General features: G+C 44.9%; 1 protein-coding gene across 9 annotated transcripts in view; it reads right to left on the bottom strand.

The window, feature by feature from the left end:
- Positions 1–19,048, bottom strand: part of LIMCH1 (LIM and calponin homology domains 1) — a 213,496-nt gene that overhangs the window by 72,264 nt on the left and 122,184 nt on the right. For 8 of the 9 annotated variants that reach the window (XM_077934316.1, XM_077934317.1, XM_077934319.1 and 5 more), the window contains 2 exons: positions 12,783–12,813; positions 5,299–5,409 (listed from right to left, as the gene is read on the bottom strand). In XM_077934316.1, coding sequence (XP_077790442.1) covers positions 5,299–5,409; positions 12,783–12,813 — 142 coding nt within the window. The remainder of the gene's footprint in view (positions 1–5,298; positions 5,410–12,782; positions 12,814–19,048) is intronic. The other variant, XM_077934320.1, reaches the window with a different exon arrangement.

Genomic DNA, 19,048 nt, shown 5'->3' with positions numbered 1-19,048 from the left:
TCTAAGCCGCTTCTGGTGAACGAGAGCAGCGCACGGAAACGCCGTTTACCTTCCCGCCGGAGCGGTACCTGTTTATCTACTTGCACTTTGACATGCTTTTGAACTGCTAGGTGGGCAGGAGCTGGGACCGAGCAACGGGAGCTCACCCCGTCGCGGGGATTCGAACCGCCAACCTTCTGATCGGGAAGTCCTAGGCTCTGTGGTTTAACCCACAGCGCCACCCGCGTCCCATATACCAAGCCTAGGTAGGTGTAATTATTATTATTTAAATAATTTTTTTATTTGTTTTCTTTTCTTCTTTTCATAAGGAATAATGATTCCACAATCAACATCAAAAATACACCCCCCCCATTCCCCATGTATTTATTTATCCTTTCACCACTATCTCTAATGAGATTCTTAAAATCTCACGACTTCCCTCCATTCCCACTTCTGGTTTCTTATATACACCAAATTCTTCTGCATTTCCATATCTCCTATTAGCTCATTATTATATCCTAAATTATCCAAGTTTCTGGTAATTGCAAGTGTTTAGTCCAAACCTGCTAATGTTTCAACTTGTTTACAATGTTTTTGCACATATAAAATAAATGTTTCCCACTCTTTTTTAAACTTCTCATTATCGTAGTCTCTGAGCTTTGCTGTCAGTTTTTCCATCTCTGCATAGTCCATAAGTTTAATTTGCCAAGTAATTTTATTATTTATACCTCGCCCATCTGGCTGGGTTTCCCCAGCCACTCTGGGCGGCTTACAGCATATCTAAAAATATAGCATGTTGTGAAGGAAATGCACTGTTCTATATTATAAAAATATAAATCTGGGTTTGCTGACGCAGTGGATCACACTTAGACTGTCTGGATTTGGGAATTAAATGCCAAAACCTCAAGCGTCTTGCTTTGATAGCCAGATTAAGGTGGATCTCAGTGTGATAAGGAGGAAAAACAGAAGGAAGAGATGCAACTCTAAAGTAAGATTCATTAAAATGTTACTGTGAAGGACTGTTTACCGTATTTTTCGCTCTATAACACGCACCCGACCATAACACGCATGTAGTTTTTAGAGGAGGAAAATCCTTAGGCATGCCACCCGTAGGCATTCCCTCCATAACACGCACAGACATTTCCCCTTACTTTCTAGGAGGAAAAAAGTGAGTGTTATGGTGCAAAAAATATGGTAATTTTCAGGGAGAGTAGATGGGGCTTAACTCTGTTTATTTGTTCTTTTGCTCCAAGTGGGAGGAATGATTTGGCATGCAAGTAACTTTTATTGCACTTAATTCTTTTCCTGCAAGATGAACTATCATTTTTTAAATATGTTAATAAACTTTGTTTCATAATAATTTTGTGGTCTCTCTTAATTTACCACCCCATGTCAAGAGCCAAGGCCTGTGCTACTCTTGAGCTATTGTCAAAGAGATACAGAGGACATTTTTTGCCTAGTGGCAGTAGAAAGTCTAAAGATAAGGGTGGGAGACCAAAGGGGTACACTTTGTTTAGCCAGGAACTTTGCCCATACAGCAGAGTTGACATATATGTGCAACTCTTTTAACCTTCCTCTTTTACGCATTGCTCTCCTTTACTCGCTGGGTGTGCACAACTCTGCCAGGAAAAGAAAACACCACAATTTGGGTGCCTTGAGTAAAATAAATCCACGTGGTGCCAAAATGAAACTACAGTGGAACCTTGGTTCTCGAACTTGATGCGTTCTGGGAGTCCGTCTGACTCCCGAAACCAGTGCTTTTTTCCCTTTTAAAAAATGTTTAGGGGAACTCTCATTTTCCTACTCATATTGAAATACTGCCCCTCAATGAAGCCAAACTTAGATTCACAAAATGTTTAGGGGTATGCGTAGCCCCAGAAAAAAGCACTGCCCAAACCGGAACACGGGTGGTACTGTGGGTTAAACCGCAGAGCCTAGGACTCAGAAGGTCGGCGGTTCGAATCCCCGTGACGGGGTGAGCTCCCATTGCTCGGTCCCTGCTCCTGCCAACCTAGCAGTTCGAAAGCGCGTCAAAGTGCAAGTAGATAAATAGGTACTGCTCTGGTGGGAAGGTAAACGGCATTTCTGTGCACTGCTCTGGTTCGCCAGAAGCGGCTTAGTCATGCTGGCCACATGACCCGGAAGCTTACACCAGCTCCCTCGGCCAATAAAGCGAGATGAGAGCCGCAACCCCAGAGTCGGTCACGACTGGACCTAATGGTCAGGGGTCCCTTTACCTTTAAACTGGAACACTTACTTCTAGGTTTGTGGCATTCAGGGGCCAAAATATGCGAGTACCAAGGCGTTCAACAACCAAGGTGCGACTGTATGAGCAAGTGACAATCTGCTTTTCCTTTCATGGTAACCCAAAATATCTCAACTGATGTGGGTTGTCTCACACCCTGCTTAACAGCAGAACTGGCCACCCACTTAGAGACATCACGGCATATACAAATATAATCACCCACACTGCATGCAAAACACATTAAAATTGTTTTGTATTCCTACAAGATGGCTGTTCAGCGCATAACGTTATATATGCATGCCATGCGTTCTGAAAAGAGAACCAGACCTCCAGACCCCAAAGTCAATCCTACTTAAACACCCTCTTTGTCCCCCGCCCTCGGCACACGCACCCTCCCCAACCAATCTGACATCTTTCCCAAATTCCCCCGAAGCTCTACATACCAATAGAATAAATTTAATCCTTTGGCAGATTGCCAGTTTTTTGGGGGCAGGGAGGGAGGAAGATAATATGTCTCCCTATCCTGGAAAACGCTTGACAGCAAGGTAAATGAAAATCAGATGAGCTAGACAGTGACACAGGCCAGTTTTCATTCACAAAACATTTCAAGATACAAATTACAGAACAAATTAAAGAATGAATCAACTGTAAAAAAATAATTATATATTTTCTGTCCTTCCGTTACTTGAAGAGTAGCTTCATTTTGTCTATAAGGAAAATGGGGACAGATGTATAAAACAAGAGCCACCACACCTCCATATTTTCTATGCCATTAGGGCAGATTCATGTTTGAGAGTGGCTAAGAGCTGAGAAGTAACCCTCAGCCATCAGCTAACAAATTTGCCTTTTGGCTTAGTAATACTGGCCTCCCTTGCAAGGCTGTTGTAAGGATCACCAAGATAACGGGTGCAAAGCGCTTTCAACACTTGAAAAGGCGCTGCTGGAATACAAAGTATTATTTAGCATAGCGATTAACAAGGAAACAACTAAGCAGCCTCTCTGTGTGTATCCTATTATTATCGCCTCATTCAAAACATGTGGTGCAATACCATTGCTTACATCTGCATTATGGCATCTTTAAAAACAGATAATCTGAAGCATGGCATTCCGTAACACAACAGTTATCACAGCCATCTGGAAAAAATCAAATTCACAGACATGCAATAAAAGCAGTCATAATAGCTACACAGAAGATCTCTTTCCTCAACAATTTCGCATATTACAAACATATTGGAGGCTGAGAATTATTATTTTTTTGAACCATCTGCATCACAACCTTTATTATTAAGCTAACCTGGTTGTTGGAAAGAGGGATATGTTTCAATATTTCTGTACATTCCGATATTTATTTGTTAATCTGTTTGTTCGAATTTTGTTACCATCCCTTCTTCGCTACAAGGTACCAATGAAAGAGCTGGATAAATTGAGCATTTACCACGACTGTCTACTTTGTATTGTTTTAGGTTTTTAAAAAACGTGTTTGCTATTTTTTTGTATACTTAACTGTTTCAATTATCTTTTAGTGTCCAGTGGGACCACCAATTCACTTACAGGCGTGTTAACCTCAGGAGCACACAATAACAGGATCACACTAGTTTTCCAAAACATGAGGAGGGAAGCTGTTTCTTAAAGAATGTGTTTATTTTTACTGTCCCTCTAAAACTACATAGGAAGAAGAACACTTTTAAAAAGCCAAGAAAAATAGGGAGGAAATGAACAGAAAGGAAGCTGTTCTGACGGGACAGAAGACTGGGATAGTTTAAGGAAGCCTCAGGAGCCACATAAAATTTGGGGTTTCCCTTGCATAAGCAGCAAGCTGCCCACCGGTGCCTTAGTATTAGTAGCGTCACTCTAAATCAACGTTCAGTCCCTCTGTTAGAAAACCTCAGTCAACTAGCTAGAGATAAGAATGAAAAAACAATATGAGCATTAAAGTTGGCAGAAGAATATGGACAGAAATTGCAGCAGGTGTACTTGTAGGGTAGGAGGGCGGGGGGAAATGCCAAGATATTTCACATCTGGCAACCAATGAGCCTCTTTGGTTTCAGACAGTACGTGGGTAGATTGGTCCAAAAAGCCAAGGATACATATTTTCACGGCCCTCTACAGCTACAGTGGCTCATTTATCAGAAGTAATGCATTTTAGTGTTAACTCTGGGAGTGTATACAGTCGTACCTTGGTTTTCGAACGCCGCAAACCCGGAAGTGACTGTTCCGGTTTGCGAACTATTTTTGGAAGCTGAACATCCGAAGAGGCAGAAGCTTCCTGCAGCCAATCCGACAGGGTAGAAACTTCCTGCAGCCAATCAGAAGCTGTGCTTTGGTTTTCGAACGTTTCGGAAGTTGAACGGACTCCATTCGACTTCCAATGTACGACTGTACTTGATTGTGACCAAACTAAGCCTCCTATGTACATTTTGCTCTAGGAGGCTTAGTTTTGGACAAAGTCAAGCATACACTTCCAGAGTTAACGCTAAATGTATTACTTCTGGTAAATGAGCCAGCGTAGCCACTAAAGGTAAAGGTAAAGGTACCCCTGCCCATACGGGCCAGTCTTGACAGACTCTGGGGTTGTGCGCCCATCTCACTTAAGAGGCCGGGGGCCAGCGCTGTCTGCAGACACTTCCGGGTCACGTGGCCAGCGTGACATCGCTGCTCTGGCGAGCCAGAGCCGCACACGGAAACGCTGTTTACCTTCCCGCTAGTAAGCGGTCCCTATTTATCTACTTGCACTCGGGGGTGCTTTCAAACTGCTAGGTTGGCAGGCGCTGGGACCGAGCAGCGGGAGCGCACCCCGCCGCGGGGATTCGAACCGCCGACCTTTCGATCGGCAAGCCCTAGGCGCTGAGGCTTTTACCCACAGCGCCACCCGCGTCCCTCCAAGCGTAGCCACTAGAGGGCCATAAAAATTTGTGTCCTAGGCTTTTGCAACTCATCTTACCATGTACTATCTGAAACCAAAATGGCTGCCAGATGTGTGTGTGTTTTTCCAGTTCTCCTACCCCACTATACTGTACTTTTACTAATGAGGAAGCTATTGTTCCACTAGTAGAAAAAACCCCAACAGCAAATACCTTTCTCAGCTGCGTTAGCAATCCTTCAAACTCCCTCAGGTTGAACGTTGCTCCACTGAAACCAGTGCTGCTGTTTGCTGTTTTCCCCAGCCAATAGATGGTGACTAAAACCTGAAGAATGAAATGAACATTAATTGTGGGGGTGATCTATCCAAACCACTCTATCAGTTGAATACAGCAACCTTCTCCAGCTCTCCAGCAGCCTTTTAAAATCTCATCAAATCATTTGTCAGCTGCTGTTTTCAAAGGCTCTCTTACAAAAGAACATGGCCACAGAGACTTTGAAGCACATGAAATCACATCAGCACTGCTGATGTTTCTAATGTATGTGAAGTAGCACTGGCAGAGCTCCCTATTAAACCTTGTCCAACAATATCTGGGGAGTCAAATAAAGGAAAACTCAAGCACCCCCACCACTTCAAGGGACAAGGCTTCAGTGCTTAATGAAACTGCTTTAATATTGGTTTATGTCGTTCTATGTTCCCAACACAGAGGTACAAATCACAAAGTTACTGACTGCCTGATGCCGAGGGTTTATTACAAGTTCTGCAAGTTTCACTAATATACCATTTTAATGGTTGTTGAGGTGGCTTAGCATTTTTAATTTCTCCACTACAAGGAATAATGAGATTGAAACTAACTCCAAAGCAAAAGTCTGCTTCTCTTGAAGCTTTTCCTTTTACATGTACAGAGTTTCAAACATCAATAATCTAATTTGCTTCTTAAAATTGTACCCTGCCTTTCCAGACAAGTGCCTAGGGCAACTAATGGGAAACCAAACAAATGCTATTAAAATATCACCATTGTCTATTTATAGAATAGTTTCCCCCAAGCTGAAGGTTGGAAGATTCAGGACAGACAAAAGAAAGTGCGTATCTCTTCACACAGTGCATACTTAAACTATGGACTTCACTCCCATAAGATGTAATAATAATAATAATAATAATAATAATAATAATAAATTTTTTATTTATACCCTGCCCTCCCCAGCCAAGACCGGGCTCAGGGTGGCTAACAACCAATAATAAAAACAAGTTGATTAAAATACAATTTAATAGATTAAGATACAACATTAAAACATTAGGGTGCAATCTCTTCATAGGAGGAGAAAGGAAAAGAAAGACGGGGAGGGAATCAAACTGATTCTAAGCCAAAGGCCAGGTGGAACAACTCTGTCTTATAGGCCCTGCAGAAAGAGATCAGATCCTGCAGGGCCCTGGTCTTAAGAGACAGAGCATTCCACCAGGACGGAGCCAGTGTTGAGAAGGCCCTGGCTCTGGTTGAGGCTAATCTAACTTCCTTAGGGCCCGGGACCTCTAGGGTGTTGCTATATATTAAAGTCCTCCGTGGGGCATACTAGGAGAGGCGGTCCCGTAGGTACGAGGGTCCTAGGCCGTGAAGGGCTTTAAAGGTCAAAACCAGCACCTTAAATCTGACCCTGTACTCCACCGGGAGCCAATGCAGCTGGAAAAGCACTGGGTGAATATGCTTCCATAGCAGAGACCCTGTGAGGAGCCTCTCTGCAGCATTCTACACCCGCTGGAGTTTCTGGGGCAGCTTCAAGGGCAGCCCCGCGTGGAGCGAATTACAGTAGTCAAGCCTGGAGGTGACCGTCACATGTAGAGACGGCCAGCAATTTGGACAGCTTCAAAAGGGGATTAGACAAATAAAATTTGTAGAGGATAAGGCTATCAATGGCTGCTAGCCACAATGACAAAGTCCCACCTCCCCTGTCAGAAGCAGCACATCTATGAATACCAATAGGTACAGTTGCGCTCAGTTACTGCTTGTGGTCTTCCCCACAAGGATGCTGGACTGGACTGAACTTTGGCTTGATCCAAAAGGATCAAGCAATGCGCTCTACGTGCGGCTACCTTTCAAGATGACCCGGAAACTACAACTAATCCAGAATGCGGCAGCTAGACTGCTGACTGGGGACGGCCGCCAAGACCACATAACGCCTGTCTTGAAAGACCTACCTTGGCTCCCAGTACATTTCCGAGCGCAATTCAAAGTGTTGGTGCTGACCTTTAAAGCCCTAAACGGCCTCGGTCCAGTATACCCCCTTCATTCTGCCCAGACACTGAGGTCCAGCGCTGAGGGCCTTCTGGCGGTTCCCTCACTGTGAGAAGCAAAGCTACACGGAGCCAGGCAGAGGGCCTTCTCAGTAGTGGCGCCCGCCCTGTGGAATGCCCTCCCATCAGATGTCAAAGAGATAAACAACTACCTGACATTTAGAAGACATCTGAAGGCAGCCCTGTTCAGGGAAGTTTTTAATGTGTGATGTTTTGATGTATTTTTAATCTTTGTTGGAAGTGGCTGGGGAGACCCAGCCAGATGGGCGTGGTACAAATAAATTATATTATTATTATTATTATTATTATTATTATTATTATTATTATTATTTCTTATATTCTAATAGAGATCTTCACCTAATGTAGAAGCCAGGCAAGCATCTCCAGGAAGAGCACTCAATAATTAGGGTACCGCTATCATAGGGGACTTTTCCTTGACTCCCCATCTCACATAGGCTTTGTCTCCAACAAAGATCTTAGGGTCTAGGCAGGTGTTTATGGAAAAAGTATACCGACCCCAAGGCATTTTAGAGTTTTAGAGGTCCATATGAGCGCTTTCAACTGAATCCAGATTTCTCTACTCATATTTCATTGTCTCTTAACCCCTCCACTAGCTGTATTCCATAGCATAGCTCTCAACACATTCTCCCGCCAGCTTTAAGCATGGTTCAGGTTAACCAGGATTCTACCTCAGCCAGAATTTGCTAACCAGCTGCAAACCATAGTTAAGATGATCAGTGTTAACCATGGTTAGGAATGACAGAGAAGGTTGAGAGAATTCACACTCAAAAGGGATGTAGCTAAGGAAGGAGTACACAATCTTGAAGTCTGGTCCAGATCAGTTGATGAAAATCAGGAAATCTACAGTTGTTGTTTGTCAGAACCATTATGTCTGAATTCCACCCCCCACCCGTTCCCCATTCTTAAAGATCTTTCCTCCCATCACCCCTTTCTCAGGTCAATTGCATATATTCTTCATTGTCTTAAGAGGAAAATTAAAACCACAAGACGGGATTTCCACATGCAGGATATATATATAGGAAGAAAAATTCCCAATTAGTCCCGGGCAGTAAAGGAAAAGAATTCAGTGAAAAGTAACTTAACAAGAATGTTAGTTTAGATGAACCATAATCAGGGAGATATATTAATTTTATGAGCGCTCTCTTTTTTAAAAAAATGCAATCATTAATGTAATCGTCTGTTGTATTTATTAAATAAAGTGGTTTTCCTGTTTATTTAGTAACTCCAGGTGCAATGCTTGGAATCAGTCTAGATAAGCATCAGATAACTGACAGGAAACTTCCACTCACAGAAACAAATTCTCTGGAGACTGTGGGTTGGGGTGCACATCTATATATAATGGTGTGAACTGAAAATGTTCCACTATTATACTGCTTAGGAAGCCAAAGTTTTCATAATTCATTTCCTGATAACATATTTTTATTAGGTAGGAGTTAGCTTGGAGTGTTGATGTTTTTCTTGTATTCAGACATACTGAACCATATGTTGACAGTCCACTCTTATATCTGTCTACTCAGAAGTAAGCTCCATGGACTCCAGTGGGACTGGAGCACAGCACTGTAGCCTGAGTTATCACACTTTGCTTTCACTACAGTCAAAATTAAGAGCCAACTGTGTGACATTCATATTCATCACCTGAATTCCCTATAGTGCATTTTTTAAAAACCCAATGGCCTGGTTTGCACATCACAAGCAAACCATGGTTTACTTGTGAACGTAAGAGATCTAGCCAGCAGAACTAACAAACTACAATTCCTGGTTTAGCATTATATCCAAAACGGGGGTCATGGTTTGTTTCACTCAAACAAGGCCAACTAGTAGGCCAGGAACAAGCCTTGGCTTAATACCATGGTTTGTTTGGAGTCAGACAAACCACAATACCTGGGTTTGGATATAATGCTAAGCCATGGATCATGGTTTGTTGTTCCCAGTGACTAGAGCAGGGGTTGGCAAACTACGGTCCCTGGGACAGATCAGGCCCACCTCGGTCCTAAATCTGGCCCGCACCACAAAGCCAGAACCCACTGCAAAGCTGAGACTCCTGGCAGTGGCGACAGGAGGAAGAGGCCGAGCAGCAGCGGCTCTGCCACTCAAACGCCGTGCCTGGTTTACCTCAGCGTGGCTCGGGGACCTCTCTGCCAATCAAACACAGCGCCTGGTTTACCTCAGCAGCGTTTAATTGGCAGAGAAATTCCCCGCCCACGCCACGCTGAGGTAAACCAGGTGTGGTGTTTGATTGGCAGAGCCCCCGCCACTCAACCTCTCCCTCCTGTCGACGCCACCACCCTGGTGGTCCAGAGAGTGGAGCAGACGAGCTTGCGCTGCCTACCCATGAGAAGCGGCGGCAGTGGTGGCGGTGGTGGCAGCCCCTGGGAAGGTAAGCGCAGCGGCTGGAGCTGGGGCTAGGGGTGGGGAAGAGGACTATTTGCCCCCCCCACCTCTTCTTCCAGCTCCCTCCCCCCCCCCCCCCAGTGCTGCTTCTCTGGCCTGCCACAAAGTCTGAGGGATAGTGGACCGGCCCGCTGCTAAAAAAAAATGCCGACCCTGGACTAGAGAGAAAGGGACTACAGTGGTACCTCGGGTTACATATGCTTCAGGTTACATACGCTTCAGGTTACAGACTCTGCTAACCAAGAAATAGTACCTTGGGTTAAGAACTTTGCTTCAGGGTGAGAACAGAAATTGTGTGACGGCAGCGCAGCAGGAGGCCCCATTAGCTAAAATGATGCTTCAGGTTAAGAACAGTTTCAGGTTAAGAACGAACCTCCGGAACGAATTAAGTACAGTGGTACCTCGGGTTAAGTACTTAATTCGTTCCGGAGGTCCATTCTTAACCTGAAACTGTTCTTAACCTGAAGCACCACTTTAGCTAATGGGGCCTCCCGCTGCTGCCGCGCCACCGGAGCACAATTTCTGTTCTCATCCCGAAGCAAAGTTCTTAACCCGAGGTAATATTTCTGGGTTAGCGGAGTCTGTAACCTGAAGCGTATGTAACCCAAGGTACCACTGTACTTAACCGAGGTACCACTGTATTTTGGCCCCTCCCATATGAACCATCAAGCTTGCCGTGAGGTGAGGCTGTGCTCTGGAGTCTACTTCTGTAGGAAGTTACAGCTGCAATCCATTATGATTGTTGTTGTTGTTGTTGATTTTCAGTTATATACATTTCAATGGTTTTACAATCATTTTAACATTTCAAAACTTAACTTTCTTCCTCCCGTTTCTGCGGTTCCTTAAATTTATTTTCCTGTATATTCCAAATTAACTTGTCATTCATTCATTCATCTACTTTAACTATATACTCTTACAAAACTGCAGGTTATTACAATATTCCTGCCAATGTTCTTATCTGTTTACGTTTTGTTTGCAAATATTCAATACACCGTTTCCATTCTTTTATAAAAAGTTTGTTATCTTGATTTCTTACTTATACGGCAACTTTTGCCATTTCTGCATATTCCATAAGTTTTTGTAACCATTCTTCTCTCATCGGGACATTTACAGCTGCAATCCTAAGCGCTTTCACTAGGATGTAAGTCCCAATGGGATTTAAAGCAGAATCCTAAATATATTCACTGCCATTTACGTGGAAGTAAGCCTCAATGGGTTGATTCAAGTAAGCATGAGGTTGTAGTTTACACAACCCAACCATATGTTTGTTTACTGATTCACTAGTCCCGATTTCAATGGGGATCACTTCCAAGTAAACATACAAAGAGCTGCACTGCATGGCTATAACCATATAATAGTTAAGACACGTGTTTTAGACCCTCTTTGACTAATAGGTGTTCCAGAAAATCAGGGCTGTGACACAGACATAAGATGGGCAGACCGCCCACACCATAGTTGCTTTTACAGACAGAAAATTGGATCAGGTGCTCCAAACGCAGAACTCCATCAATGCCTAGTTTGGCCTACCATGGGAATAGAATCATTGAAACATAAAACTGTAGAGTTGAAAGGGACCACAAGAGTCATCTGGCACTGCAGGAATCTTTTGCCAAATGTGGGGTTAAGTCACATTGAATTCAGTGAAATGTTTGTGTAAATAAGCATGCCTAGGATCAGGGCCAATATCAAAATATTCAGAATGGGGCTTTGCTTTATTAAAAAACGAACTAGCAAATAACATTTTTAAAGGTAAAGTATAATGTCATTATCTAATTAAAACAATAAAGCAGCCACACTGGAAAAATAATTATGGAGTTTCCTCCCCAAAGGCAACAGCTTGGTGACATCATTTCAAAATATTAGAAAGTATTTCCAATTTTTTTATTTTTTTAAAAAAAAATCTCACCAGGCTTTTAAAGGAGTAAATAATGTCTGCTGCTATTACTAGGCTTGGATTTAGGCTTATATTTAAAATGGAAATGTTTTAATCACAGGTTCTTATTTGGTAGACCTGACTGAGAATCTCTTTTGGTCGGGAAGGGTAGTTAGATGTATGTATTTTATATATGCACATCTATCTTTATGAAGGTCTCTTTGAAAAGCAATACACCTGCCAATGAATGGCTTTTAGTAAATCATGTTTACAGCAACTTCAGAATGCAACTATTCCAAAAAGGCTCATGCACTGTTGGAGGAAAAAAACAATTACAATACTGATGACAGGAAAGGCAGGATAAAATGACAGTGGACTTTTTACCTGTGGCTGTGATTATGGGCTTGAAAAGTTATTACAGAAAGTTCTTGGCATTTCCCTGGAGTCTCCAAGGATGTCAGCCAAACGCAACTTGAATTCTCTGTAGTTTACAATTGACAGTATGAAAACCAGAAGTTTTGTCTGGCTTTAGATAGTTTATCTAACTCTGTGACCAACTGAATTTAAAGTCTTCCTCACTGTGCAATCCCCAAACTGTTCCTGCTGTCACTGGTTTCAATCAACAAGGCGACTGACTAGAAAAGGCTGCTTTGAAACTACAGTCCCTGAAGGACAACACAGAAACAAAGGGAGGTTTGCTGTTGTGATGGGGGGGGATGACAGTCCTGCAAAGTTTCTATAGCACTATTTAGATTTAAACATCAAAGCTTTTTCTGGAAGTGTCAGACACATCTCTATTAACCTAACAAAAATCCAAGTTAGCCTTTGCAACAAAAGCAGAAAGGAAACCAAACACAGTTTTGTTTTGTTTTTAAAATATGGTTTAAACAAAAGCAGAAAACCTTGCTGGTGTTTAAGGGAGTTAAGCTATTTCCTAACTGAAGCGGGAGCAAAGATAGCTTTCCACAGCAGCACCACAGATCATGAATTGCAGCAAGACAAAGTGCATGCCAACACACAAAAGCTCTTTTCAGCTACACAACCACATCTGCGTTTCAAGCTCAGTCTGGGGCAACAAAACCATCCATAGCTGCGAGAGGGGGAAACATGCAACAAGTACTTACATTTTTCAGCTTTCTGCTACAGTCAAGATTCCTGGATGTACAGGCACAACAAGAAAGGAGAGAGAAATATCAGAAACGAGAAACTCTTTCCAAGAGCTTGTATTATGCAGTCGGTCACATGTTCCCCCTAACAAAAGCCTGCAGGATGTGTCTGCTGGTTAGAAACACATGAAGGGAAGATAGAGAGCAATCATTCATTTGGTTTATAGCATGAAAACATGCTCCCAGTGTTACCAGACTCAACAAAGCTACAAAATAATGCAGGTTAGCAGCCCTTCCTCAATGGAACTAAACCAGTGCAAACGCACACACACACACAGGAAAATTGTGCCCAGTATCTTTCTCAATTTATTAATTTTTGTTTGTGTTTACTTGTTTATAAGGTTGACAAATCAGGTGGACGGCAAGAGAGAGGCTGTTGGACTGGAATCCATTTGCGGGTTTGACACCAGCTCCACTGACTCAGATTGGTTTGCTGACATACAAATGGGAACGAGTCCCATCAATGGCTGGATGTACCCATCTCCACCGTCTGCCAATGAAACAGGCTCTTTCCTAACGTAAGCTCTTGAGAAATGCGTTAGTCTTTCAGGCGTCGTAAAATCCAGCTTGCTCGTGCAACACTAGTGCAGTAGCTGAGATTGTGAGTGAGAAGTCCCTGGTGCAAATCTCGCCTCAGCCAAGAAGTCTGCAGGTGACTTTAGGCAAATCACTATCTCAGCCTCGATCTCCTATTTGCAGTAGGGAGATAACACTTAGCTACTTTCAGGGTTGTTGCACAGATGAGGACAAGAGAATGTATATCACAACCATCTGTGCCCCATTCTATGTACAGTGGTACCTCAGGTTAAGAACTTAATTAGTTCTGGAGGTCCGTTCTTAACCTGAAACTGTTCTTAATCTGAGGCACCACTTTAGCTAATGGGGCCTCCCGCCGCCACGCGATTTCTGTTCTCATCCTGAAGCAAAGTTCTTAACCTGAGATACTATTTCTGGGTTAGGGGAGTCTGTAACCTGAAGCGCCTGTAACCTAAAGAAGAAGAAGAAGAAGAAGAAGAAGAAGAAGAAGAAGAAGAGGAGGAGGAGGAGGAGTTTGGATTTGATATCCCGCCTTTCACTCCCTTTAAGGAGTCTCAAAGCGGCTAACATTCTCCTTTCCCTTCCTCCCCCACAACAAACACTCTGTGAGGTGAGTGAGGCTGAGAGACTTCAGAGAAGTGTGACTGGCCTAAGGTCACCCAGCAGCTGCATGTGGAGGAGCGGAGACGCGAACCCGGTTCACCAGATTACGAGTCTACCGCTCTTAACCACCACACCACTCTGGCTCTGAGGTACCACTGTATTTTGCCTGGAATGGCTGCTTACCTAGTCATGGGGTGAGCAGCTGCTTCCTTCAGTGGCCTGGGAGGGTCACCTATGTAGACCTGTGTCTTGTGGAGGAATCATTAATCCTGGGCCTGACCCTGTTATGAGCAGCCCTCCACCAGGGGGGCTGCTCCACCACCCAATGCCCCCTACATCTGAAATCAATAAAGTTGTGGCCATGTTTTTAAATCCCAGAACGTTGTCCTGTCCAGTTATCTCACCTTCACAGGCAAGGCCCTGCTCCCTGGGGAGGGGTCACTGCGACTGGGTCCGCAATGAACACTCGCCTGCACAGACATAAATGGGATTTGGCATGCCATGGCAGTATTACATGTCAAGTACAGAAGTGCACAGGCTTGGACCACAAGTCAGGAATGTGAGCGTTAGACAGAAGACTACTGTTCTTTGACAGTTCATCTTCCGGGAAACAGCTGGGTTAAGATTTGTGGGAAGTCACAGCTAGTCAAGAGGAACCTGGGATGACGTCCGATGTCAGTGCACCTTCCTCTAGCAGCCAATTTGATTCGATTTGGCTTCTACTTGACTCTTGAGCTAAGTCTAGATAAACAACACAGCCTGTGACCCTCCAGATAACAGCATTTACACTGCTGAGTGAAATCCAGAGGTTGCGCTGACGGGTGGGGACACATTTTTAAATGCTATATGAGCAAATAAAGGGCAGTCACTGGGGTAACAGAGAAACAAATAAAATACCATGGTTCTTAGCCATTTTACGTTCCTGAATCAAAACTTGTTTAGAATGCAGAGACCTGAAAGGAAAGCTGGGGAGAAGGGTCCCTTCTGCTGGCCTAAGAGACATGGAAGGTTTAAGGCCGCTAGAGCTGAAACGGTTGAGTGTTGCTGTAATCAGGAGTGCCAAGAAAACTGCTTTTGGGAGGGACATCCAGGGACCTCATGAAGGATCTTTTAGCAAGGGTTGGCTTCATTTGTGACCATACTATGTCCCAAGGAAGCTAATGTTGCTTGCTTCCAATTCCTTCTACAGTGGTACCTCGGTTCTCGAACAAAATCCGTTCTTGAAGCCCATTCAGCTTCCGAAACATTCGAAAACCGAGGCACGGGTTCCCATTGGTTACAAGAGCTTCTTGTACTCAGTGGAAGCTGCGTCGCACGTTGGGGTTCCGAAAAACGTTCGAAAATGGAAGCATTTCGAGAACTGAAATGTACGACAATGGAGGTGTTCAGGAACTGAGGTTCCATTGTATTCTTAAGGAGGGCTCATAGTTCTAGGTAACACAATCATCATGTTGCCAAAACTGCAGAGCCCACTATAGGCAGGATCAAGTGTTGGGGAAATCATGCTATTTGAAGTAAGAGCAGATGAGGTCTGCTATGGAAAAGAGGAATTCTTCAGCCAAGTCTCCAAGATCTAAAGCCAGAAAGTGGATCAATGTAGGAACTCAATCATGAGGTTTCTGCGTTCAGTTCCAGATACTGCTTAGGGCTGGCATTGGTTTTACCAGGATTCAGCCCAGCCCATGTGTTTTTCAAGTTCTCACAAGGGATTCTTACTCACCCTTTCAGAACTAGGGCCTTAGTTGTCTGAGTGGACCCAGTGATCAGTGGACTCTACAACTAATCCTTGCTGGATAAACTAGATTGTTGCAGGGAATGATCCAAATGTGATCGATGCAGCCCTGGGCCTGAACAGAACTTGAATGTGAGACCATATTGGAACTGTGTTTGCACACACACAGCTGGAGCAAACTGGGAGAACGGCAGGGATAAACATCACCAATAAAAACATAGCTATTTATCCCCACTTCTTTGGAACGGCAGTGTTTGTTGCTGTGTGTATATGAGTGGGTGGGTGGCAAGGGACAGCTATTTTGCTGAATTCCTTCTCTCTCATGCACACTCAGACGCACTGTCTACCATTTTCATCAAAAGCTAAACAGGCTGATGGTTTGTTTAATCATAGGGCCATCAAGCTTTTGAGGATCCTTTAATGAGCACTATAAACCATCTTGAAAGCCCCTTTAATCTGCAACAACAAGGTACTTAATTTCTCTGCCTACTTAGAAGCATTGGTAGCATAAATATGAACAAGTGCCATAAATTTAAGCTGCTTTTTTCAAACAAATGCTTTAATCTCAATACCACCCTAGCATACATTTTCAAAGCATCAGGTTATATTTTAATCAAGACTGGAATTTAGACCTTTCAGTGCCCCAGGCAAAATGTTAAAACTACAGTAAATATTTTGCACAGGATTCTGGTTCCATTGAGCTGGGCAGCCCTTTTTGCTCATCTCTCTGGGCCTTTCCAAGCCCCATGTGGGGAGGAGGTCCTCCTTCCCATGCCCCATACCATCTCAGACATGCCCGACTGCTTGGTATCACCATTCTTTATGCACCTCTCTGGGAACCCATGAACCAGCTGTCACCCACCCAAGCACCAATCCTACTCCTGCTTGGCCTGCTCATCATTTTCAGCAGCTTCCGTGTCCCCTTTCTTGTTACATGCATCTTGTTACATGCATCCAGTGACATTTGGACCTCACTCCTTCCTGGATCAATTCCCGTGCTCCTGGGCACAAAAGAATTCCCTGCCTTTGCTACTACAACAAGAAGTGCTTCATCGGCAGCAGTCTAGGCAGGGGCAGAGGAAGTGGGGTGCGGTGGGGGCGGACTGCCCCGGGTGTCTTCGCTGAGGGGGGAGACATTTGGCGTGCCGCCCACCTGCGACTCCCAAGCCTACCCCGAGCCGCCGGAGGAAGGGGGGAGCTGTGCCACTTTGCTAGTGGCATTCCCTCCTTTCCCCTTCATTTTGACAGCTCGGGGGAGGCTTGGGAGTTGCAGGCGGGGGGTGCACCAAATGTCCGCCATCGGCGGCTCGCTCCGCCCCCGGTTGCAGGAAGCGCGCACCGCTTTGTGCACCTGAGTGGCTATCCTGTGCCCCTCAATAGCACGCTCCGCCCCCCTCAGAAGTGCGCCCCACCCTGGGCAGGGCGGAAATATGCTCTGCCGCTGAGTCCAGGGTAGAGTGTAGTGCACAGATTAAAAAAAACAACAAGAAGAAAACTCGTGCTCCCTTTAGTGATCCTCTAACTCCATGGGTATGGGGACGCGGGTGGCGCTGTGGTCTAAACCAGAGAGCCTAGGGCTTGCCGATCAGAAGGTTGGCGGGTCGAATCCCTGCGACGGGGTGAGCTTGCGTTGCTCGGTCCCTGCTCCTGCCCACCTAGCAGTTCGAAAGCACGCAAAGAAGTGCAAGTAGATAAATAGGTACTGCTCCGGCAGGAAGGTAAACGGCGTTTCCGTGCGCTGGTCTGGTTCGCCAGAAGCGGCTTAGTCATGCTGGCCACATGACCCAGAAGCTGTCTGCAGACAAACGCCGGCTCCCTCGACCTACAGAGTGAGATGAGCGTGGCAACCCCAGAGTTGTCTGTGACTGGACCTTTTAACTCATGGGTAGGCAGACTAAGGCCCGGGGGCCGGAACCAGCCCAATGGCCTTCTAAATCCGGCCCACAAATGGTCCGGGAATCGGCGTGTTTTTACATGAGTAGAATGAGCCCTTTTATTTAAAATGCATCTCTGGGTTATTTGTGGGGCCTGCCTGGTGTTTTTACATGAGTAGAATGTGTGCTTTTATTTAAAATGCATCTCTGGGTTATTTGTGGGGCATAGGAATTCGTTCATTTCCCCCCCCAAAAAAAAAAATATAGTCCGGCCCCCCACAAGGTCTGAGGGACAGTAGACTGACCTGACCCCTGCTCTAACTCAACTTTTACCAATGTCCACGGTACAGCTCTTACAGAATGTATAAAACGAAACAAAAAATTAATTAAATAACATAAAGGTAACGGTAAAGGGACCCCTGACCATTAGGTCCAGTCGTGGCCGACTCTGGGGTTGCAGCGCTCATCTTGCTTTATTGGTCGAGGGAGCTCATGTGGCCAGCATGACAAAGCCGCTTCTGGCGAACCAGAGCAGTGCACGGAAACACCATTTACCTTCCCGCCGGAGCGGTACCTATTTATCTACTTGACTTTGACATGGTGTGAAACGTGGAATGCACAATTCAAAAGTCAGTTGCCACCATTTGTATTTTCGTTCATGCAACGCCATTTTTTTCACAATCTTTTTGCTTTGGGTCTTGGGATCTGCTGTTAAACTCAGACTGAAACAGAAGGCCCACTTTTAATCTTATGCCAGTAGCAACTCACGTGTTGGGATGAAGCCATGGTGCTGCCCTCTAAAGGTAAAGGTAAAGGTACCCCTGCCCATACGGGCCAGTCTTGACAGACTCTGGGGTTGTGGGCCCATCTCACTTAAGAGGCCAGGGGCCAGCGCTGTCCGGAGACACTTCCGGGTCACGTGGCCAGCGTGACAAAGCTGCATCTGGCGAGCCAGCGCAGCACATGGAAACGCCGTTTACCTTCCCGCCAGTAAGCGGTCCCTATTTATCTTCTTGCACCTGGGGGTGCTTTCGAACTGCTAGGTTGGCAGGTGCTGGGACCGAGCAACGGGAGCGCACCCCGCCGCGGGGATTCGAACCGCCGACCTTTCGATCGGCAAGCCCTAGGCGCTGAGGCTTTTACCCACAGCGCCACCCGCGTCCCTGGTGCTGCCCTCTAGCCATTGGCATTGCTGCAGTTTACCTGGACAAGGCTGGGATGGGGAAGACTGGCAGGGTTATGCAGCTGCACAGATGGGAGAGATGAATTGGCTCTTCTGGTGCACAACCCCAGAGCATGATTTTCATTCGGATTCCGCACTCCTCCAAATTTCTATTTCTGTTCTTGGCTCAAAACAATAATAATAATAATCCAAAAAATTGTGGGTTTTTTTAAATGATAAAATGTTTCAAAATGCACATATTGAAATAAGATGTGCATTTAAATATCATTTTGTGATAAAATACAAATTTTTGAAT

This window comes from Podarcis muralis, chromosome 9, assembly GCF_964188315.1.
Source record: "Podarcis muralis chromosome 9, rPodMur119.hap1.1, whole genome shotgun sequence".
Taxonomy (NCBI): domain Eukaryota; kingdom Metazoa; phylum Chordata; class Lepidosauria; order Squamata; family Lacertidae; genus Podarcis; species Podarcis muralis.
The sequence above is the reverse complement of the archived record's forward strand: the minus strand, read 5'-3'. Positions and strand labels throughout refer to the sequence as shown.